The sequence below is a fragment of the Hyla sarda genome, chromosome 6, assembly GCF_029499605.1.
Source record: "Hyla sarda isolate aHylSar1 chromosome 6, aHylSar1.hap1, whole genome shotgun sequence".
Lineage (NCBI taxonomy): Eukaryota > Metazoa > Chordata > Amphibia > Anura > Hylidae > Hyla > Hyla sarda.
The window spans coordinates 177,297,744-177,322,102 of NC_079194.1; the positions used below are offsets into that span (position 1 = coordinate 177,297,744).

Genomic DNA, 24,359 nt, shown 5'->3' on the forward strand with positions numbered 1-24,359 from the left:
TACAATTTACGGTAAAAATGAAGTTTTCTTTATTCTTTGGGTCAATACGATTAAAATGATACCCATGATAACATACTTTTCTATTACTGTTGCCCTTAAAAAAAATCGCAAACTTTTTAACCAAATTAGTTACTTTTTCATTTTTCCCTATAAGCGGCGGTATGAGGGCTCATTTTTTGCGCCGTGATCTGTACTTTTTATTGATACCATATTTGCTTATATATAACTTTTAATAAATTTTTTATACATTTTTTGGGGAATAAAAAGCAGCTATTTTGGATTTTTTTTTTTTACGTTCGTGCCGTTCACCATACGGTATCATTAACATTTTATTTTAATAGTTTGGATATTTACACACACGGTGACACCAAATATGCATATAAAATATTTTTTTTACACTTTTTGGGAGTGAAATAGGGAAAATGGAACAATTAACGTTTTTATTGGGGGAGTTTTTTTTTTATTTTTTTACTTTTTTTAAAACTTTTTTTACTTTTATTTTTACACTTTAATAGCAATCATTCGATTGCTAATACTGTTCAGTGATATGCATAGGGCATAGCCCTGATCAGTATTTTCGGTCATCTTCTGCTCTGGTCTGCTCGATCACAGACCAGAGCAGAAGACCCGTGGAAGGCAGCGGAGGCCGATGAGGGGACCTCCGTCTGCCATTCTGGATGACCGGATCGCTGCGGCAGCGCTGCGGGCAATCCAATCATCCATTTTAGTGACCGCGATGCTGCAGATGCTGTGATCTGTATTGATCGTGGCATGTGAGAGGTTAATGGAGGACATCCGCGCAATCGCCGATGTCCGCCATTATTGGCGGGTCCTTGGCTGCTATCAGCAGCCGGGACCTGCCGCGCATGACCCGAGCATCGCTCCGATGCTCGCGGTTATGCATAGGACATAAATGTACGTCCTGGTGCGTTAAGTACCAGCTCACCAGGACGTGCATTTACGTCCGGTGTCGTTAAGGGGTTAAGGACACAGCCCATTTTGACCTTATGGACGCAGCCGTTTTTTGCACATCTGTCACTTTAAGCTTTAATAACTCTTGGATGCTTTAACTTATGAATTTGATTCCAAGATAGTTTTTTCGTGACATAATCTACTTTATGTTAGAGGTAAATTTTCAACGATCCTTGTATCATTTCTTGGTGAAAAATTCCCAAATTTCATGAAAAAATAAAAAAATTTGAATTTTTTTTGCTTTGAAACTCTCTGCTTGTAAGTAAAATGGACATACCAAATAAAATAATATATATTGATTGACATACACAATGGCCCTTATTTACTAAAGTCCAACCGACTCTTTTTCTCGGTTATTGCGCCTAAATTTTGGTCGCAACATCTGTGCAACTATTTATGCGACCAAATTTTAGTTGCACAACCGACACTTTAGAAAACACTCGGAGTGTTGTTTTTCACTCTGAAATGGGCGTGTGTTATGTAAAAATGGGCATTTTACCAACAAAAAAACAAAAAATACTCGGAGTACTTCCAAAATCACTCGAGAAAAAGTGTGAGTTTGCCTCACACAATAACCGATAGCCAAGAGGCCGAGTGAAATTCAAAACATTTTGTGATTTCTAACAAGGGACTGTTTGCCATTGTGTTTTGTGTGAAAGTAACTTGATAACCTGAAAACATTTTGTACAGTTCAACACTTTTATGAATAAAATATTGAATGCTTTTGTGATAGTTAATGTTTATATTTCTTTTCCTTTTTAACACATTTGCAATATTAGGTTTAAATCAATTTAACACCCAAGCTGATAAACAAGGATAATTGTTGTAATGTTTGAAAAATTCTAACACATGAATACTTTTGATTAATGGAAAAAATTTTAAACAAACAAGTCTAAACCATTTTGACTCACACAACTAATTTCTTTAGCTTGGAGTTTGTGCGACACAATTGACTAGTGCGACACAAAAAAACGTGCGACACAAAAATAACCGACATGTGCAACAGAATAGTAAATAAGCGTGAAAAAAAAAGACGAGTGATATTGAAGTCACTCCAGAATAAACACTCCACTCTTAGTAAATCAGGGCCAATATGTCTACTTTATGTTGGCATCATAAAGTTGAATTTTTTTATGCTTTTTGAAGACATTAAAGGGCTTCAAAATTTAGCAGCAATTTTCCAGTTTTTCATGAAAATTTCAAAATCTGAATTTTTCAGTGACCAGTTCAGTTTGAAGTGGATTTGAGAGACCATTCTGTGAGAAATACCCCATAAATGACCCCATTATATAAACTACAACCCTCAAAGTATTCAAAATAATATTCAGAAAGTTTTTTTTAACCCTTAGGGTGTTTCACAGGAATAGCAGTGAAGTGAGAAAATTCAAAATCTTCAAATTTTACACTAACATGTTCTTGTAGACCCATTTTTTGAATTCTTACAATGGGTAAAATGAGAGGAAACCTCCCCACCTCCTCAATTTCTCTCGAGTAAGGAAATACCTCATATGTGGATGTAAAGTGCTCTGTGTATGCACTAGAGGGCTCAGAAAGGAAGAAGCAACAATGGGATTGTGGAGAGCAAATTTTGCTGAAATGGTTTTTGAGAGGTATGTTGCATTTAGGAAGCCCCTTGGTGCCAGAACAGCAAAAAAAAAAAACACATGGCATACTATTTTGGAAACGACACCCCTCAAGGCACGTAACAAGGGGTACAGTGAGCCTTAACACCCCCCAGGTGTTTGACAACTTTTTGTTAAAGTGGGAGGTGTAAATGAAAAAAAAAACATTTCCACTAAAATGCAGTTTTTTCCCCAAATTTAAAATTTTTACAAGGAGTAATAGGAAAAAATGCCCCCCAAATTTGTAACCCCATTTCTTCTGAGTATGGAGCGGCCAAACTACAATGCTCAGAAGAGAATGAGCCACATTTGGCTTTTGAAAAGCAAATTTTGCTGAAATGGCTTTTGGGGGGAATGTCGCATTTAGGAAGCCCCTATGGTGCCAGAACAGCAAAAAACAAACAAACACATGGCATACTATTTTGGAAACAAGGGGTACAGTGAGCCTTAATACCGCACAGATGTTTGACGAATTTTCACTAAATTTGCACATGACGTTTCACTAAAATGCTGGTGTTACCCCAAAGTTTTCATTTTTACATTGGGGATCAAAAGTTTGGGCACCCCAGGTAAAAATTTGTATTAATGTGCATAAAGAAGCCAAGGAAAGATGGGAAAATCTCCAAAAGGCATCACATTACAGATTAGACATTCTTATAATATGTCAACAAAAGTTTGAATTTATTTCCATTATTTACACTTTCAAAATAACAGAAAACAAAAAAAATGGCGTCTGCAAAAGTTTGGACACCCTGCAGAGTTAATATCTTGTACTGCCCCCTTTATAGTATCACAGCTTGTAAACGCTTTTTGTAGCCAGCCAAGAGTCTTTCAATTCTTGTTTGAGGTATCTTTGCCCATTCTTCCGTACAAAAGTCTTCCAGTTCTTTGAGATCTCTGGGCTGTCTGTCAAGCACTGCTCTTTTAAGGTCTATCCATAGATTTTCAATTATGTTGAGGTCGGGAGATTGTGAAGGCCATGGCAAAACCTTGATGTAATCCCCCGTGGATTTCGAGGTGTGTTTAGGATCATTATCCATTTGTAGAAGCCATCCTCTCTTTAACTTCATCTTTTTCACAGATGGCATCAAGTTAGCATCCAAAATTTGATGAAATTTTATTGAATAAATTTTTCCTTCTACTCGTGAAATGTTCCCTGTGCCACTGGCTGCAATACAACCCTAAAGAATGATTGATCCCCCCCATGCTTAACAGTTGGACAGAGGCTCTTTTCCTTAAATTCTGTTCCCCTTCTTCTCCAATCGTACCTTTGCTTATTTCGGCCAAAAAGTTTAATTTTAACCTCATCGGTCCACAGAACTTGTTTCCAAAATGCATCAGGCTTGTCTATATGTTAATTTGCAAAGTTCAAATGCTGATTTTTGTGGTGAGGACGTAGAAGAGGTTTTCTTCAGATGACTCTTCCATGAAGACCATATTTGCACAAGTATCTCTTAATAGTGGAACAGTGTACCACAACTCCATCTTTCTAGAGGGATTGTGCAGTCAAACGTGGGTTTTGAATAGTTTTTCTCACAATCCTGCGAGCTGTTCTGTCTGATATTTTTCTTGGTCTTCCAGATCTTGCTTTAACTTCCACTATTCCTGATGACTGACATTTCTTAATTACATTCCGAACAGAGGATATTGACATCTGAAAACGTTTTGCTACTTCTTATAGCCTTCTCCAGCTTTGTGAGCGTCAACTATTTTCAGTTTCAGATTTCTAGACAACTGCTTAGAAGAACCCATGGTGCTTATTGTTGGGGCAAGGTCAGATGAGTCTGGGCATTTAAAACCTTTGAGATTTACATCACCTGGTCTTCCCAGATGATGATTGAGAACAACCCATGACACTGGCAGGTCTCAGCTTTGCAAAGGGGGCAGTGCATGCTATAAATTCTGCAGGGTGCCCAAACTTTTGCCGACGCCATTTTTTTGTTTTCTGTTATTTTGAAAGTGTAAATGATGGAAATAAAATCTAACTTTTGTTGACATATTATAAGAATGTCTAATCTGTAATTTGATGCCTTTTGGAGATTTTTCCATCTTTCCTTGGCTTCTTTATGCACATTAATACAAATTTTTACCTGGGGTGCCCAAACTTTTGATCCCCACTGTATAAGGGGTAATAGGAGAAAAAGCCCCCCAAATTTGTAACACTATTTCTTCTGAGTATGGAAATACCCCATATATGGACGTAAACTGCTCTACTGGCCCACTACAATGCTCACAAGAGAAGGATCGCCATGGAGAAAGAATTTGGTTGGAATAGAAGCCGGGGGCCATGTGCGTTTACAAAGCCCCCATGGTGCCAGAACAGTTGGAACAGTGGGCTGTGCAAATGAAAATTAAAATTTTTCATTTTCACATACCACTGTTCCAAAAATCTGTCAGACACCTGCGGGGTGTAAATGCTCACTGCACCCCTTGTTCCATTCCGTGAGGGATGTAGTTTCCAAAATGGGGTCACATGTGGGTCTGTTCTGGCACCATGGGGGGCTTTGTAAACGAACATGGCCTTCAATTCCAGCCAAATTTTCTCTCCAAAAGCCCAATGGCGCTCCTACTCTTCTGAGCATTGTAGTTCGCCCGTAGAGCACTTTACATCCACATATGGGGTATTTCCTTACTCAGAAGAAATGGGGTTACACATTTTGGGGGGCTTTTTTTACTATTACTGCTTGTGAAAATGAAAACTTTGGGGTAACACCAGCATTTTAGTGAAAATTTTTTTTTTTTAAATTTCATGTCCAACTTTAACAAAAATTTGTCAAACACCTGTGGGGTGTTAAGGCTCACTTTAACCCTTGTTACATTCCGTGAGGGGTGTAGTATTGAAAAGGGGGTACCATGTGGGTGTTTTTGTCTTTGCGTTTATGTAGGAACCGCTGTAACTATCAGCCATCCCTGTGCAAATCTCCAATTTAGGCCTCAAATGTACATGGCGCTGTCACTCCTGAGCCTTTTTGTGTGTCCGCAGAGCATTTTACATCCACATATGGTGTATTTCGGTACTCAGGAGAAATTGCGTTACATATTTTGGGGGTCTTGTTTTCCTTTTTCCTCTTGTAAAAATGAAAAGTATGGGGAAACACAAGCATGTTAGTGTAAAAAATAAAAAAAAATGTTACACTAACATGATGGTGTGGAACCCAATATTTCATTTTCATAAGGGGTAAAAGGAGGAAAAGCACCACAAAATTTGTAACACAATTTCTGCCGAGTACGGAAATTCCCCATATGTGGCCCTAAACTGTTGCCATGAAATACGACAGGGCTCCGTGGTGAGAGAGCACCATGCGCATTTGAGGCCTAAATTAGGGATTTGCATAGGGGTGGCCAGGATGTAAGCGTTACTCCACCACAAATACCCTACGCCAGTGTTTTCCAAACAAGGTGCCTCCAGCTGTTGCAAAACTCCCAGCATGCCTGGATGGTCAATGGCCATCCGGAAATGCCGGGAGTTGTTGTTTTGCAACAGTTGGAGGCTTTATTTTGGAAACGCATTTTTATTGGGGGGTAATTGTGTAAGGGTGTATATGTACTGTTTTACTTTTTATTTTGTGTAGAGTAGTTAGTGTTTTTAGTGTACATTCACACGGGAGGGAGTTTACAGTGAGATTCCTGCTGGGAGTTTGAGTTGCGGTGGAAAATTTGCCACAGCTCAAACTTGCATTGGGAAACTAGCTGTACACCCCCGCCCATGTGAATGTACCCATACAACTCTATACATGAACTGACAGACTGTGCATACTGGGAGTTGTAGTTTTGCTACGTCTGGAGGCACACTGGTGGGAAAACACTGAGTTAGGTAACAGACTAACTCAGTGTTTACCCACCAGTCTGCCTCCAGCTGTTGCAAAACTGCAGCTCCCAGCATGTACTTACAGCCAAACATGCTGAAAGTTTTGCAAGATCTGGAGGGCCACAGCTTAGAGACCGCTGCACAGTGATTTCCAAACTGTGGTCCTCCAGATCTTGCAAAACTACAAATCCCAGCATGCCTAGACAGCAAATGGCTGTGTGGACATGCTGGGAGTTGTAGTTTTGCAACTTGTAAGGGGGAAGGCACTTATCCCCGTCATCGTGGCTGCCGCCGCCAGACATCCGCGCATCCGCCGAACCCGCAACGCACCCACAACACACCCGCCGCCCCTGCACACCCGATCGCTGATCGGGTTAATCAAATGGGGTCCCGCGGTGTCCGGCGGGATTGGTCTGCTGCTGGACACCCCGGGACTTTAGCTAATTAACCCGATCAGCGCCGGGGGAGCGCGCATTTAATGAACGGCGCCTATATACGGCGGAATGCACAAAGGTATCGTGTCATCTGCCGTCATAAAGGCGCCTTTCTGCACGAAGGGGTTAAAAGACACACATTAACCCTTTACATATTAAAAGTTTAAATCACCCCCTTTTCCTATATAAAAACATGTAAACATAATAAAAATAAACATATTTGGTATTGTACGAAATATTAAAAATAACATTGTGTATCCCGTACGGTAAATGACAAATGTAAAAAAAATACCAAACTATATATATAATTGCAATTTTTATAATATCCCAGAAAAAAAGTTAAAAGCGAAGTCAGGTCTATACCAAAATGGTACAGATACAAAAAAAAATTAATCAGGGCAAAAATGAGCCCTCATACAGCCTCGTATGCGGAAAAAAAAGAAAAAAAGCAAAGCTACAGGGGCCAGAAAATGGCTATTAAAAAAATTTCGAAAAAGTTCAGAATTTTTTTTTAATTAGTAAAACATGACGGAAACTATACAAATCTTGCATTGCTGTAATCAGGTCAGCCTAAAGTATCAAAATAACATGTTAGCTCAACCACAAGGTAAATGGCATAGAAAAGAAAACCACCAAATTTGCTAAATTATCTTTTACTATTTCAATTTCACTTCACCAATATTTTTTTGTTTCGGAGCATATGTTATGGAAAAATTTAAAGGTATCATTATAGTAGTTTGTTATGGCTATTATAGGGCGAGGAGGAAAAAAAATTAGAGTGTAAAAGCGAAAATTGGCCAGGACAAGTGGATCGTCATGAGGGACAAGTAGATTTTGCTCTGTTTTAGTCCCATGGACAAGTAGTTTTTTATAAAATTTCCAAACCCCTGTTAACATAAGCCTTATAGTTGACAGGTGAAGTTTAAATGATATAATCAATCTTACCTGTCTGGCAGATGAAGCCATTTTGTTGTAGACAAGATGCAAACTGTACCTCTGCATTATGTGTTACAACCGGACATAGTATCAGTAGCAAGGTGGAATTGTTAGCTGTTGAGGAAAGTGCAAACTGGTTACAATCATTTAATATTGTTATATATCACTTCTGTCTTTTAAGAATTTCAGCATCCATAAATATCATGCCCTTCTGAACAAATCTCTGGTTTTAAAGCAAGATTAAAAGGTAAAGGATCCAAGTATGTAGTTTTCATCAAGTAAGTAATGGTAGGTCTTTTTGGTGCCACTTATTACATTATTGAATATCAGGCTGGTAATTCTAAGTCTGTCTGATAAAAGTATGTCTTAAGTATGAGTAGCCACGAAGACATTTAGATTGTTGGCAGATTCCAGTGTCTGATATAATAACCAGAGTACAGACACAACCTATGGGTATGTGCAAGCATTACCTATGTTCCCATCAAATTATATGCCACAAAACACTACACAATCCATTAGGTACCAAGTGAGGAAGTAACCTGTTATATGTTCCGCCAGCAAGAATAGCTCTCTGCACGCACTGTTAACATTTCTATCAAATCTGATATAACTGCCAACATTCACATAGCCTTATTCATAGGCCCATTACAGGATTACAGACCCTATTACCATTCCATGTAGTATAATTTTCAGATGGAGCATAAAAACTAAATGAATCTCACCTAAAGCATCATGTTTGACCCACGAGCTGGATGACTCATTTAGCTGTTGTGCAAGAAAAGCCAAGACACCATCAGAAACATTGGCCAGGTGTCCTCCGCATGCTAGGCAGGACCTACTTGCATCCAAGAAATCCATCCTCTGCTCCACAAACCAAAAGCAGGATTCTGAAAATAAAACTCCTGTTCCTGGGCATAATAACGTGCCACCACGAACCAGCTGGCAGGATAATAAAAGTCCACAGAAGAAGGAGATAGCTTGGAATATAGTCATCATAATTGAGACATAGGCTTCCCACAGACATAGGATGAACAGGAAGTCAGGTACCACAAATGTGATGTATTTATGAAAATGAGGCTTTCAGGACAGACCAAGTAGGAGGAGGGGGGAATTATTTTACTTACTCTCATACCTCATCTAAATCCTGATTGATGTCCCATTACTTAGTGGCTGATGATGAAAAGCAAGGCTACTCAACATGTCTGGCCACTCAACATTTTGTAGGACCCCCTTTCCTTAAGTTAGTAGGGGTTCACGTATATATGGTATTCAGGGATAATTATTATTTTTTTTTTAATAAAAAACTGACCTTAACTGATGCACAAATACAACAGGTATCATCAAACTTTTTCAACATTTTGTATTACCAAAATTTAGAGTTGGGAACAAAAACGTCACAAGACATGTCTTCCTTTAAGACAATGGGTTTGGCCCGAACATCATTTTCCCTCTGGCATTTTACCACCACGCAGAAGGGTAACTTTGCCAGATATACATGTTGGTGGTCAGACTCAGGACACTTTTGTAGGCATGTCACCTTTAGATAAAATCTCTAGCAGGGAGACATAGATGACACGCTGCACTTATAATGCACTTACACTACCTTATATGTCCCCCACCCCTAGGAACCTAAGACAGAGAAGGCAAATGATAATAAATAAGAAACATGAGCTACAAGCATTTCTACAGTGTAAATGATTAGGTCTGCACGAGAATGAGGAGAGACATTGTAGTCATCTTTGGCATCCATGCCTGTTGCCTGGACATGTTTTCCACCAGTTTACCCCTTTTTACCTGCAGTTGAGGAAGGAAAGTGAAACCCCTATAGAACAGAAGACTGGTTTAGCCAATGGACTGATACCCTAGTCTATACAGCTGTTACAGTTTACAAAAGCAAGATTTTTTGCATAGTGTTTCTATTGACTTTAATTGCTAAAGTCACATTCCACTGCCAAAATGCTGTAAATCTACATTAGCAAATCCCCATGATGTTTGTTCTTGTTGATGTGCAAATGCTGTAGATATTCTATCCAGAGCATTTCTGTTCTGTGTGTTATTACCCTTAAAATATGATTGTAAAAGACAGATATGAGACAGATCGTTAATGAAGACAGATTGAGCATGTTAAATAAACAGGGGTGTACATTTCCTTGCGTGCTTGCTGTGTGTTCTCATTAGTTCTCTATATGTTTGTGCTGTGTGTTTGCTCAGCATTGTGCTCACACACTGCTCATATCATGGAGTCCTATGTTTGTGGTGTCTGTTTGCTGTTATTTGAATACCTGCCCTTATATTTGCAAGATGATTAGCTGGACAGTGCATCACACGACTGATGGGGTTGCTCTGTAATATTTATACTACATGTTTATGGTGTATAAGAAAATTCAGGTACAAATATGGAATGATCAACCATAATGATTTATATTTCCCCACTGAAATGATTTTCTAATACTGCCTATATTTTCCACAACTGCAGTTATCTACCAACTGGCTAGACTCCATCAGCTTAACCCCTTAAGGACCAAGCGGTTTTCTGTTTTTGCACTTTCGTTTTTTCCTCCTTACCTTTCAAAATCATAACCTTTTCAATTTTGCACCTAAAAATCCATATGATGGCTTATTTTTTGCGCCACTAATTCTACTTTGTAATGACATCAGTCATTTTACCCAAAAATCTACGGCGAAAGGGAAAAAAAATCATTGTGCAACAAAATTAAGGAAAAAAAAACACCATTTTGTAAATTTTGGGGGCTTCTGTTTCTACGTCGTCCATTTTTCGGTAAAAATGACACTTTATCTTTATTCTGTAGGTCCATACGATTAAAATGATACCCTACTTATATAGGTTGGATTTTGTCGTACTTTTGGAAAAAATCATAACTACATGCAGGAAAATTAATACATTTAAAATTGTCCTTTTTTGACCCCTATAACTTTTTTATTTTTCCGCATACAGGGTGGTTTGAGGGCAAATTTTTTGCACCGTGATCTGAAGTTTTAAACGCTACCATTTTTGTTTTGATCTGACTTTTTGATCGCATTTTATTTATTTTTTTATGGTATGAAAAGTGACCAAAAATACGCTATTTTGGACTTTGGAATTTTTCCGCGCCTACGCCATTGACCATACAGTTTAATTTACTATATATTTTTATAGTTCGGACATTTATGCACGCGGCGATAACACATATGTTTATTTTTATTATGTTTATATATTTTTTATATGGAATTTGGGAAAAGGGGGTGATTTAAACTTTTAATAAGGAAGGGGTTAAAGTGTGTGTGTTTCAACTTTTTTAAAACTTTTTATTTTTTACACTTTTAGTCCCCTTAGGGGACTTTTAGGAGGAATCATTAGATTCCTCATACAGATCACTATGGTTGTATAGAACCATAGTGATCTGTGTGCTCTGCGCTCGAATGATAAAGCCTGGCCCTGCCAGGCTGTATCATTCAGAGAGCCGGAGCCGGCAATGAAGGAGAGGTAAGCCCTCAGGCTACCTCAGTAGTGGATTGCCCCCCCCCCGCGATTGAGCTGCGGGGGGGGGGGGGGGGGGTTTGGGCGATCCACCCCACTGGACCACCAGGGACTGAATACAGGCAACGTTGACAGCGGCGATCTAAAGGGTTAATAGCCGGCCGCGGTATGACGCGGGCTCGAGTCGGGAGCCCGCGTCATATCCCGGTAACGGCCATTGGACGAGCATAGACGTCCATGGTCGTTATCAGGTTAAACTTTTAAGTGGTCACGGGTCAGTTCACTTTATGTGCAGTTTTCACTATTGTTTTATTTTTTAAGTGAGTTTTCTTGAGAATATTGTCATGATGGTGTTTAAAGGGTAGCTCCCACCATCCTATATTTTTTTCTGTCCCTGCCTATTGCCAATCTATCCCTAACCCCTCCCTGCTTTTAATTTTTACTATATTAAAAATGCCTTTTGTCTGTCTGGCAGTGTGCTCACTACCAGGCAGACTTCCCCAGCAGGCATCACGTCACTGATGCCTGCTGGGGGGAACTTCCGCCCTTAGTTCATCTACACAGGGTGCCTCCAGCTGTTTCCCCACTACAACTCCCAGCTTGCCCTGACATCTATTGGCTGTCAGGGCATGCTGGGAGTTGTAGTATTGAAACAGCTGGAGGCACCCTGTGTAGATAAACTATTAGTTAGTTACAAGCGGCACTGCGGCGCTAGCCCGTCCCCTCCATCTCCCCCCCCGCGCGCCATACCCCGTTCCCTCCATCACAACCCCCCCCCCCTGCATACCCTGTTCCCTCCATCATAAACCCCCCTCCCGCATACCCCCTTCCCTCATTACACTTACTTCAGAGTCCGGCAGCGGGCATGCAGGGACAGCGGTGGCGACGAGGCCTGATTGACAGGCAGGGAGCGTATGCAGCCTAACTGAAAAAGGACTGATTGCCAGGCCAAAAGCAGTCCTTTTTCAGGCGTGACGTCACGTCAGGCTGCAGCCGGCCACTAGGAGGGAGACCCCTAGTGGCCGGTTTTCAAATGTAAATTAAACCATTTTAATTTAAAAAAAATTATAATAATAGTATATTAGAGATATGTTGTAGCACATAAGTACTACAACATATCAAAAAATAAAGTTAGTGACAGTGTCCATTTAAGAAAATCTGAAGTCTTCAGGCTATGTTCAAATGTTGCATTTTTACTGCACTTTTGCTGCAATTTTCCAAAATGGCAGTAAAAAGTTTTACACCTATTTCAGCAATCGTAGTAAAATAACACAATTTTGTCTCGATTTCAGGAACACGCAATGCATGAGCTAAGCCTAAGGGGAGGTGTATTATAACTATATATCCTGATCCCACAGTGATAGAGAAGGCATGACCAAGCCGGAAAAATGGACCATCACTGCAGGAGCTCCATGGAGCTCTTCACTTCTCTCCTTCCACCACTATCCTGATCTTTGTTTAACTCCTTAACTCCTTAAGGACCCAGTCAATTTTCACTGTAGGACCCGGACATTTTTTGCACATCAAAAAATTAATTTATTAAACATTAATAACTCTGGGATGCTTTTACCTTTCATTTTGATTCCGAGATAGTTTTTTCGTGATATATTCTACTTTATGTTAGTGGTAACATTTTGTTGATACTTGCATCATTTCTTGGTGAAAAATTCAAAAATTTGATGAAAAAATTTTGCATTTTTTTTTTTACTTTGAAGCTCTCTGCTTTTAAGGAAAATGAATATTCCAAATAAATTATATATTGATTCACATATACAATATGTCTTCTATATATTTTCATCATAATGTTGACATGTTTTTGCTTTTGGAAGACATCAGAGGGCTTCAAAGTATAGCAGCAATTTTCCAATTTTTCACAAAATTTTCAAAATCGAAATTTTTCAGGGACCAATTCTGTTTTGAAGTGGATTTGAAGGGCCTTCATATTAGAAATACCCCACACATGACCCCATTATAAAAACTGCACCCCTCAAAGTATTCAAAATGATATTCAAAAGGTTTGTTAACCCTTTACGTGTTTCACAGGAATAGCAGCAAATTGAAGGAGAAAATTCAAAATCTTTATTTTTTACACTGGCATGTTCTTGTAGACCCAGTTATTGAATTTTTACAAGGGGTAAAAGGAGAGAAATCTTCCTAAAATGTGTAACCCAATTTCTCTCGAGTAAGAAAATACCTCATATGTGTATGTAAAGTGTTCCGCTAGTGCACTAGAGGGCTCAGATAGGAAGGAGCGACAGTGGGATTTTGGAGAGTGAGTTTTCCTGAAATGGTTTTTGGGGGGCATGTCACATTTAGGAAGCCCCTATGGTGCCAGAACAGCAAAAAAAAAAAAAAAAAACACATGGCATACTATTTTGGAAACTACACCCCTCAAGGCACGTAACAAGGGGTCCAGTGAGCCTTAACACCCCACAGATGTTTGATGACTTTTTGTTAAAGTTGGATGTAAATTATTTTTTTTTCACTAAAATGCTAGTTTTCCCTCAAATGTAAAATCTTTACAAGGGATAAAAGGACAAAACGGCCCCCAAAATTTGTAACCCCATCTCTTCTGAGTATGGAAATACCCCATGTTAGGACGTAAAATGCTTTGCGGGCAAACTACAATGCTCAGAAGAGAAGGAGTCACATTTAGCTTTTGAAAAGCAAAATTTGCTGAAATGGTTTTTGGGGGGCATGTCCCATTTAGGAAGCCACTATGGTGCCAGGACAGCAAAAAAAAAAAAAACATGGCATACTATTTTGGAAACTACACCCCTCAAGGCACATAACAAGGGGTCCAGTGAGCCTTAACACCCCACAGGTGTTTGATGACTTTTCGTGAAAGTTGGATGTGTAAATGATTTTTTTTTCCACTAAAATGTTAGTTTTCCCTCAAATTTTTTATCTTTACAAGGGGTAATAGGACAAAATGCCCCCAAAATTTGAAACCCCATGTGTATGTGTATGGAAATACCCCATGTGTGGACGTCAAGTGCTTTGCTGGCGCACTACAATGCTCAGAAGAGAGGGAGTGCCATTGAGCTTTTGGGAAAAAAATTGTTTGGAAAGTAAGTCAGGGGCCATGTGCGTTTACAAAGCCCCCTGTGGTGCCAGAACAGTGGACCCCCCCCCACATGTGACCCTATTTTGGAAACTACACCCCTCACAGAATTTAATAAGGGGTGCAGTGAGTATTTACACCCCACTGGCGTTTGACAGCTCTTTGGAACAGTGGGCTGTGCAAATGAAAAATTACACCTGTGGGGCGTAAATGCTCACTGTACCCCTTATTACATTATGTGAGGGGTGTAGTTTCCAAAATGGGGTCACATGTGGGGGGGTCCATTGTTCTGGCACTATGGGGGCTTTGTAAACACACATGGCCTTTAATTCCGGACAAATTTTCTCTTCAAAATCCCAATGGCGCTCCTTCTCTTCCGAGCATTGTAGTGCAACCGCAGAGCACTTTACATCCACATATGGGGTATGTTCTTACTCAGAAGAAATGGGGTTACAAATTTTGGGGGGCTTTTTTCCTATTTTCCCTTGTGAACATGAAAAATTTAGGGTAACACCAGAATTTTTTTTCTTTTTCCATCCAACTTTGAATAACTTTCATTAAACACCTGTGGGGTGCTAAGGCTCACTATACCCCTTGCTACGTCCCGTGAGAGGTGTAGTTTCCAAAATGGGGTCACATGTGGTTTTTTTTTTTTGCGTTTATGTCAGAACCGCTGTAAAATCGGCCACCCCTGTGCAAATCAACAATTTAGGCCTCAAATGTACATGGTGCGCTCTCACTCCTGAGCCTTGTTGTGCACCCGCAGAGCATTTTACGCCCACATATGGGGTATTTCCGTACTCAGGAGAAATTGCGTTACAAATTTTGGGGGTCTTTTTTTCCTTTTAACGCTTGTGAAAATAAAAAGTATGGGGCAACACCAGCATGTTAGTGTAAACATTTTTATTTTTTTACACTAACAAGCTGGTGTAGCCCCCAACTTTTCCTTTTCATAAGGGGTAAAAGGAGAAAAAGCCCCACAAAATTTGTAGTGCAATTTCTCCCAAGTACCGAAATATCTCATATGTGGCGCTAAACTGTTTCCTTGAAATACTACAGGGCTCTGAAGTGAGAGAGCTCCATGCGCATTTGAGGACTAAATTAGGGATCGCATGGGGGTGGACATAGGGGTATTCTACGCCAGTGATTCCCAAACAGGGTGCCTCCAGCTGTTGCTAAATTCCCAGCATGCCTGGACAGTCAGTGGCTGTCCGGAAATGCTGGGAGTTGTTGTTTTGCAACAGCTGGAGGCTTCGTTTTGGAAACACTGCCATACAATACGTTTTTAATTTTTATTGGGAGGGACAGTGTAGGGGGTGTATATGTACTGTTTTACTCTTTATTATGTGTTAGTGTAGTGTAGTGTTTTTAGGGTACATCCACACTGGCGTGTTATGGTGAGTTTCCCGCTAGGAGTTTGCGCTGCGGTGAAAAATTTGCCGCAGCCCAAACTTGAAGCAGGAAACTTACTGTAAACCTGCGTGTGAATGTACCCTGTACGTTCACATGGGAGGGGGCAAACCTCCAGCTGTTTCCAAACTACAACTCCCAGCATGTACTGACAGACCGTGCATGTTGGGAGTTGTACTTTTGCAACAGCAGGAGACAAACTGGTTGGAAAACCTTCAGTTAGGTTCTGTTACCTAACTCAGTATTTTCCAACCAGTCTGCATGTACTGATCGCCGAAGGGCATGCTGGGAGATGTAGTTATGCAATAGCTGGAGGTACGCAAATACAACTCCCAGCATGCTGAGACAGATGTTTGGGCATGCTGGGATTTGCAGTTTTGCAACATCTGGAGGGCTACAGTTTTAGAGAACACTGCAAAGTGATCTCGAAACTGAGGTCCTCCAGCTGTTGCAAAACTACAAATTCCAGCATGCCCAGACAGCAAACAGCTGTTTGGGCATGCTAGGAGTTATAGTTTTGCAAAATCTGGAGGGCTACAGTTTAGGGACCACTATATAGTGGTTTCAAACTGTAGCCCTCCAGCTGTTGCAAAACTACATATTCCAGCATGCCCAAACAGCTGTCTGGGCATGCTGGGAGTTGTAGTTTTGCAACATCTGGAGTGCTAGAGTTAGAGACCACTGTATAATGGTCTCAAACTGTACCCTCCAGATGTTGCCAAGCAACTCACCGGCTTCCGTAGGATCCAGCTGCACGACATCGCCGCCCGCCGATCTCCGTTGCCCGCAGCCTCCGTTGCCCTCCCGGATCGGTAAGTGGATCTTTGGCGCCGGTCCCCGTCGTTTCCCCATCCTGCCCCGCCTATTGTGGGTGGGCAGGACGGGAAAAACGAAAGTTAACCCCCCCGACCCCGATCTGCTATTGGTGGTCGCGTCTAGACAACCAATAGCAGGGATAGGAGGGGTGGCACCCCTGCCACCTCACTCCTATCCCTTCAGGGGGATCATGGGTGTCTTAGACAACCACGATCCCCCTTATATTCTGGGCCACCGGGTCACCATAGACCCGTAATGACCCATAAGTGTGAATTCACTTGCGATTTGCCGTGATCGCAGACATGGGGGGGGGTCTGATGACCCCCTGGGCGTTTGCACGGGATGCCTGCTGAACGATTTCAGCAGTCATCCCGGTCCAATCCCCGCCCGGCGTACCAAGGTGTCATGACGTACGTGTACGCCAAGGGTCCTTAAGGGGTTAAAGGGGTATTCCAGGAAAAAAAAAATTTTTATGTTAACTGACTCCAGGAAGGTAAACAGATTTGTAAATTAGATTTGTAATTTCCTATTAAAAAATCTTAATCCTACCAGGAGTTATCAGCCGCTGAATTTGAGTTGTTCTTTTCTGTCTGACAACAGTGCTCTCTGCTGACAACTCTGCTTGTCTCTCTACCTCTAATGTATAACACTCATGTTTCAGAAGACAGGAACACCGGTGGATGTGGATCCGCTGGACCTGTGTGGCAGATGACTCGGACCGTACCAGGGAGCGGAGTCTAAGGTGCCGCTGGTTTTCACCAAAACCTGCCGCAAAGCGGGATGGACTTGCTGCGGCAGGAGGCACCCAGGCCGCTACCCCTGGCACGGCTCAACCACACAGGCGGCTCAGGAGATGCGAGGCACAGGAGGGATAAGGCAGCTCGTAGTGAGGATAGCAGAAGGTCAGGGCAGGCGGCACAGTAGCATAGTAAGGATGTAGCAGGAGGTCAGTAGGCAGGTGGCAGAGGAGCAAGGTCAGGTAACAGAGCAAAGGATCAGATACATGGCAAGGCAACTCTCAGGTATGCTTTCTCTCAGGCACAAGGCAACAAAGCTCTGTCAGGGAAGTGTGGGAGGAATTTATCAATGAGCCACAGGTGTACTACACTAATGGGCGCACTGGCCCTTTAAATCTTAAAGCTCCGGTGTGCACATGCCCTAGGGGACGGGGACACATGCACCTGAGCTGAGAGGCAGAGGCGGTGGCAGGAGAAGCACCTGGTGAGTGACAGACTGGGATTTGCATGCGGGCAAGTCCACAGGAGGAAACTGGGAGAGGAAGAGGAGAACGGAGATGGAGTCCATAGACAACAAAAAAGGGAGACGACCTCGTGGACTCGGAATCCTTATGATTATAAGAGAATTCAGCCCAGGAGAGAAGGTAGACCCAATCGTCTTGGCGAGCTGAAACAAAATGCTGAAGATATGTCTCAAGGATTTTGATTAACCTTCTTCACCTGACTGTTGGACTGAGGGTGGTAGGCCGAGGAGAAGTCCAGCTTCATGTCCAAACGGTTACAAAGGGCTCACCAGAACTTAGAGACAAACTGCACATCACAATCCAAAACAATATGCTGAGGAAGAACATGTAAATGAAAGACATGCAGCAAGAAGTACTTTGCCAGCTGTGGAGCAGAAGGAAGACCTGGTAGAGGAATGAAATGAGCCATCTTGGAAAACCGATCTACAATGACCCAAATTACAGTGTTATTATGAGATGGTGGCAAATCGGTGATGAAATCCATGGCAATATGGGACCAGGGAGTCTCCGGAATGGGTAAAGGCTGTAAGAGTCCTGCAGGTCTCTGTCGAGGGGTTTTGTCATGGGCACAAGTTTCACAGGAACAAACAAAATCAGAAACATCATGTTCAAGATGGGGCCACCAGTAGTGGCGAGAAATTAGAAGTAGAGTCTTGCGTATTCCTGCTGTCAAGGAAGAATAACCCGATTTCAGTACCTGCTGTCAAGGAAGAATAACCCGATTTCAGTACCTTGAGTCTCATTCTGGTGGGCACAAAGGATTTTCCCGGAGTTACTTGCTGAATTTCAGCAGGAGTGGCAGGAATCAAACGGTCAAGAAGAATAATATGCCTAGGCGTGGAGTCCAAACCAATGGCGTCAGAGGACCTGGAGAGAGCATCTGCACTCATGTTCTTGTCTGCTGGATGGAAGTGGATGAAGAAGTTGAACCTAGAAAAGAACAGTGACCACCTTGCCTGGCGGGGGTTCAAACGCTGAGCAGACTGAAGGTATAGAAGATTCTTATGGTCAGAGTAGATGCTGACCGGATGAGAAGAACCTACCAATAAATGTCGCCATTCCTCCAAAGCTAGCTTGATAGCAAGGAGTTCACGAACTCCAATGGAGTAATTCCTCTCAGCAGGCGAGAATGTCTTGGAGAAGAACACACAAGTTACAGTCTTGCCCTTGGCATTTTTCTGAGTAAGAACAGCACCCACTCCAATAGATGAAGAATCAACCTCCAAAAAAAAGGGCCTCTCCGGATCAGGTCTTGTAAGCATGGGAGCAGAGGCAAATGCAAACTTTAACGGGAGAAGGCCTCTTCAGCCTCTTGAGGCCAAAACTTAGGATTAGAAGCCTTCTTAGTGAGAGACATAATTGGAGCAACCAAGGACGAAAAATGTTGGATAAATTGACGATAATAGTTATCGAATCCCAGGAAGGGTTGAATAGCACGTAGGCCCATAGGACGAGGCCAATCCAATACTGCAGACAATTTATCTGGATCCATCTGCAGGCACTGATGAGAGACAATGAAGCCAATAAATAGAAGACTAGACTTCTCAAACAGACATTTCTCCAGTTTGGCGTAGAGATGATTCTTCTGTAGTCGCTGAAGAACCAGACAAACATGAGTAAGATGCTCCTCTAAGTTGGAAGAGAAGATCAGGATGTCATCTAGGTATATGACAACACAGGTGTAGAAAAGATCACGGAAGATATTATTGACAAACTCTTGAAAACCGGCTGGAGCATTGCAGAGACCAAAAGGCATTACGAGATACTTAAAATGTCCATAACGAGTATTGAAGGCCGTTTTCCATTCATCTCCCTTGCGGATATGAATGAGGTTATACGCTTCACGTAAGTCCAACTTGGAGAAGACCTTGGCACCACGTAGACGGTCAAAAAGTTCTGAGATAAAAGGTAGAGGGTAATGGTTCTTGACCATGATTTTGTTAAGTCCCCTGTAGTCAATGCATGGATGGAGTGAGCCATCCTTCCTTCCTATAAAGAAGAAACCTGCTCCAGCAGGAGAAGAGGACTTATGGATAAATCCTTTTTGGATATTCTCCTGGATATACTCAGCCATGGCTTTGGTCTCAGGAACCGATAGAGGGTATATCCTTCCACGAGAAGGAGTGGGACCAGGCAGAAGATCAATAGGGCAGTTGTAAGGACGATGTGGAGGCAAAGACTCAGTCTGTTTCTTGCAGAATACGTCAGAGAAATCTTGGTAAGGTGGAGGCAGACCAGGTAAAGGAGGAGGACAAGAAACAACTTTAGGCTGGATTGGACTGAGACAAAGATTTTGACAGAACTGTCCCAAGCGAATAATTTCTCCAGTTCTCCAATCTAGTTGCGGAGAGTGATGTCGGAGCGAAGGTAGGCCAAGAAAAAGTACAGGGAGGCAGTACACAGAATTCAATCTTTTCTTTATGCAAGACACCTACAGTCCAAATTTTGTCCATTAACAGAGGAGATGAATAAAGGCTTGTCAAGCTGAGTAACAGGAAGATGATATTTGTGGAAATCAAAAGAATCGAAAGAAGCATCAATAAAGTCACCTGCAGATCCAGAATCCAAAAATTCTGTAGTGCTAAAGGAAGACTTGGCAGAAGCGAAGACTTGTACAGAAATGGTCAAGCGAGGAGAGGTGGTATTCACACATAGGGACGCCTGTCCTACATGCCCTAGGTGCAAGCATTTCCCTGATACTGTGGACGAACAGAACAGTCTTTGAGGAAGTGTTTCGGGCTAGCACAATACAAACACAAAATCTCACTGCGTCGTCATGATCTCTCCTGTTGAGTAAGATGGGAACGATCCACTTGCTTAGCCTCCTGTGGATAATGGAGAAGTAATTTTTTTTAATTTTTTTTTAGTTTTTATCGCCGGAGATCTATCAGGCATGCAATCATTTTTTTTTTTCCCTGTCAGAAATAACAAACATTTTAACGTATATTAGTAGGCCAGGGGGCGAGGCAACAGCTGGAGGCACACTATGGGTCAGGTCACTGGTGGAACCGTTACGTGTGACCCTTCCCTAATAGTGATAAATGGATGTTTTAACAGATGATATGATGTTAAGTTTGTTATTTAACTGCTAACTTTTTAAGGGTTTAGTTCTTACGCAGTGCACTTTACGGTAAAACTGACACTTTTTCTTTATTCTGTAATTTTAACAAAATCTTTGAATATAACGGACTGTTGACCATTAATGTCAGGTTCAGGTCCGTTAAGAATGACGATAACGGACATGTCATAACCGATTTGCCAACACTGATATGAACATGGTCTGATCGTATTGACCTACGGGACAGAGTTTTACTGTGAAGCGCACTGCATAAAAACTAAACACCCCAAAAACTGTGAAATTGCTGTGTTTTTTCAATTACCCCCCAACAACTCGTGCATTTTATGGTAAAATGAGAGGTGTCATTACAAAGTACAATTGGCCGCGCAAAAGAAACATGCCCTGACATGGGTCTGTGGATGGAAAAATAAGAGATATGTCACTTAAAAGGTGAGAAGGGAAAAATAAATGAAGGAACAGGCTGCATCATTAACCCCTTAAGGACCAAGGGCATAACCTGTACGCCCTGAGTCCGCTCCCGTTCTATAACCCTTTAGACGTGGCATTCAAAGTTGATAGCCGCATCTAAAGTGAAACTAAACTACACCCGGCTAGCTCAGCGGGCTGTTCGGGATCACCGCAGTGAAATCGCGGCATCCCGAACAGCTGTAGGACAGCAGGAGGGTCCCCTTACCTGCCTCCTGGTGTCCGATCGCCGAATGACTGCTCAGTGCCTGAGATCCAGGCATGAGCAGTCAAGAGGCAGAATCATCGATCAATGGTTTCCTATGAGAAACCATTGAACAATGTAAAAGATCAGTGTGTGCAGTGTTATAGCCCCCTATGGGAGCTATAACATTGCAAAAAAAAAAAAAGTGAAAAAAAAAAGTTAATAAAAATAAACATATGCGGAAATGTCCGAGTTATAAAAAAAAAGATATATCATTAACCTCTTAAGGACCCATGACGTACGCGTACGTCATGAGTCCGCTCCCGATTTATTATGCAGGGCCACAGCGTAACAACAGCCGGGACCCGTGGCTAATAGCACTCAGCACTGATCGCAGTGCCGCGATCTATTAACCCTTGAGACCAAAGTGAAACCATGCCGGTTAGCTCAGGGAGCTGTTTGGGATCGCCGCATCGAAATCGCAGTATCCCGAACAGCTTACAAGACAGCTGGAGGATCCCTACCTGCCTCCTCACTGTCCGATCGCCGAATGACTGCTCAGTGCCTGAGATCCAGGCATGAGCAGTCAAGCGACAGAATCATCGATCAGTGGTTTCTTATGAGAAACCACTGATCAATGTAAAAGATCAGTGTGTGCAGTGTTATAGGTCCCTATGGGAGCTATAACACTGCAAAAAAAAAAAGTGAATAAAGATAATTTAACACCTCCCCTAATAAAAGTTTAACCCCTTAAGGACCAAGCCCATTTTGGCCTTAAGGACCAGACCAATTTTATTTTTGCATTTTCGTTTTTTCCTCCTCACCTTCTAAAAATCATAACTCTCTTATATTTCCATCCACAGACCCATATGAGTGCTTGTTTTTTGCATCACCAATTGTACTTTGTAATGACATCAATTATTTTACCATAATATGTATGGCACAACCAAAAACAAACATTATTTATGTGGGTAAATTGAAAAGAAAACCACAATTTAGCAAATTTTGGAAGATTTTGTTTTCACGCTGTACACTTTCCGGTAAAATGACATGTATTCAGTGGGTCAATACGATTAAAATGATACCCATGATTATATGCTTTTCTATAATTGTACCGCTTAAAAGAAATCTCAAACCATTTTAACAAAATTAGTATATTTGAAATTGCCCTATTTTGACCACCTATAACTTTTCCGTATACGGGGCAATATGAGGGCTCATTTTTTGCGCCATGATCTGTAGTTTTTATCAGTACCACTTTTGCTTAAGTTTTACTTTTTTATTCATTTTTTTTATAAAATTTTTTGAATAAAATGTGACAAAAAAGCAGCAATTTTGGACTTTTTAAAAAAAAATTTACGCCGTTCACCGTATGGGATAATTAACAATATATTTTAATAGTTCATACTTTTACGCACGCGGCGATTCCAAATATGTGTATTAATTTTTTTTTTTACGCTTTTTTGGGGGTAAAATGGGGAAAAATGTACGTTTTACTTTTTATTGGGGGAGGGGATTTTTCACATTTTTTTAACTTTTTTATTTTAAATTTTTTTACACTTTTTATGTCCCCATAGGTGACTATTCATTGCAATCAGTTGATTGCTAATACTGTGCAGTGCTATGTATAGGACACAGCACTGATCAGTATTATCGGTGATCTTCTGCTCTAGTCTGCTCAATCTCAGACCAGAGCAGAAGACCCCGGGAGACGGCCGGAGCAAGGTGAGAGGACCTCCGGCCGCCATGCTGGATGATCGGATCCCCGCGGCAGCGCTGCGGGCGATCCGATCGTCCATTCAAACTACCGCAATGGCGCAGATGCCGTGATCTGTATTGATCACGGCATCGGAGGGGTTAATTACCGGCGGGTCCCTGGCTGCTGATATCAGCCGGGACCTGCCGGGCATAAAGCGAGCATGTACGTCATGGTGCGCTAAGTACCACGTCACCATGACGTACATTTACGTCCATTGTCGTTAAGGGGTTAAACCCCCCCCCTTTCCCATAAAAAAAAAGTGTAAGTAAAAATAAACACAAGTGGTATCGCCACTTGCGGAAATGTCCGAATTATAAACATATATCGCTAATTAAACTGCACGGTCAATGGCGTACGCACAAAAAAATTCCAAAGTCCAAAATAGTGCATTTTTGGTCACTTTTTATATCATGAAAAAATCGATCAATAAGTCCTATCAATGCAAAAATTGTACCGCTAAAAACTTCAGATCACAGCGCAAAAAATGAGCCCTCATACCGCCCCATACCTGGAAAAATAAAAAAGTTATAGGGGTCAGAATATGACAATTTTAAACGTATAATTTTCCTGCATGAAGTTATGATTTTTTCCAGAAGTACGACAAAATCAAACCTATATAAGTAGGGTATCATTTTAACCGTATGGACCTACAGAATAAAGATAAGGTGTCATTTTTCCAGAAAAATTTACCGTACTGTGTAGAAACGGAAGCCCCCAAAATTTACAAATGGCGTTTTTTTTTTAAAATTTTGTCTCACAATGTTTTTTTTTTCCGTTTCGCTGTAGATTTTCGGGTAAAATGACTGATGTCATTACAAAGTAGAGTTGGTGGTGCAAAAAAAAAAGCCATAATATGGATTTTTAGGTGCAACATTGAAAGTTTTTTTTTAAAGGTAAGGAGAAAAAAACGAAAATGCAAAAACGGAAAAACCCCGGGTCCTTAAGGGGTTAATTAAGCCGCAGGGTCAATGGTGTGTGCGCAAATAAATTCCAAAGTCCAAAAAAGTGTATTTTTGGTCACTTTTTATATAATGAGAAAATGAATAAAAAGCGATCAAAAAGTCAGTTCAA

At 41.3% G+C, this 24,359-nt stretch overlaps 1 protein-coding gene across 6 annotated transcripts in view; it reads right to left on the bottom strand.

Annotated features, from left to right (window-relative positions):
- The window catches only part of LOC130276467 (polycystic kidney disease protein 1-like 2), a 78,004-nt gene that overhangs the window by 45,529 nt on the left and 8,116 nt on the right, over positions 1-24,359 (bottom strand). For 4 of the 6 annotated variants that reach the window (XR_008845127.1, XR_008845131.1, XR_008845130.1 and 1 more), the window contains exon 2: positions 7,782-7,886. Coding sequence is in view for 1 of the 6 variants with exons in the window: in XM_056525884.1 (XP_056381859.1) it covers positions 7,782-7,886; positions 8,495-8,630 (241 nt within the window). In the remaining 5 variants the exon portion in view is untranslated. Of the gene's footprint in view, positions 1-7,781; positions 7,887-8,494; positions 8,717-20,568; positions 20,627-24,359 lie in introns of those variants that run through there. The other 2 variants (XR_008845129.1, XM_056525884.1) reach the window with 2 other exon arrangements.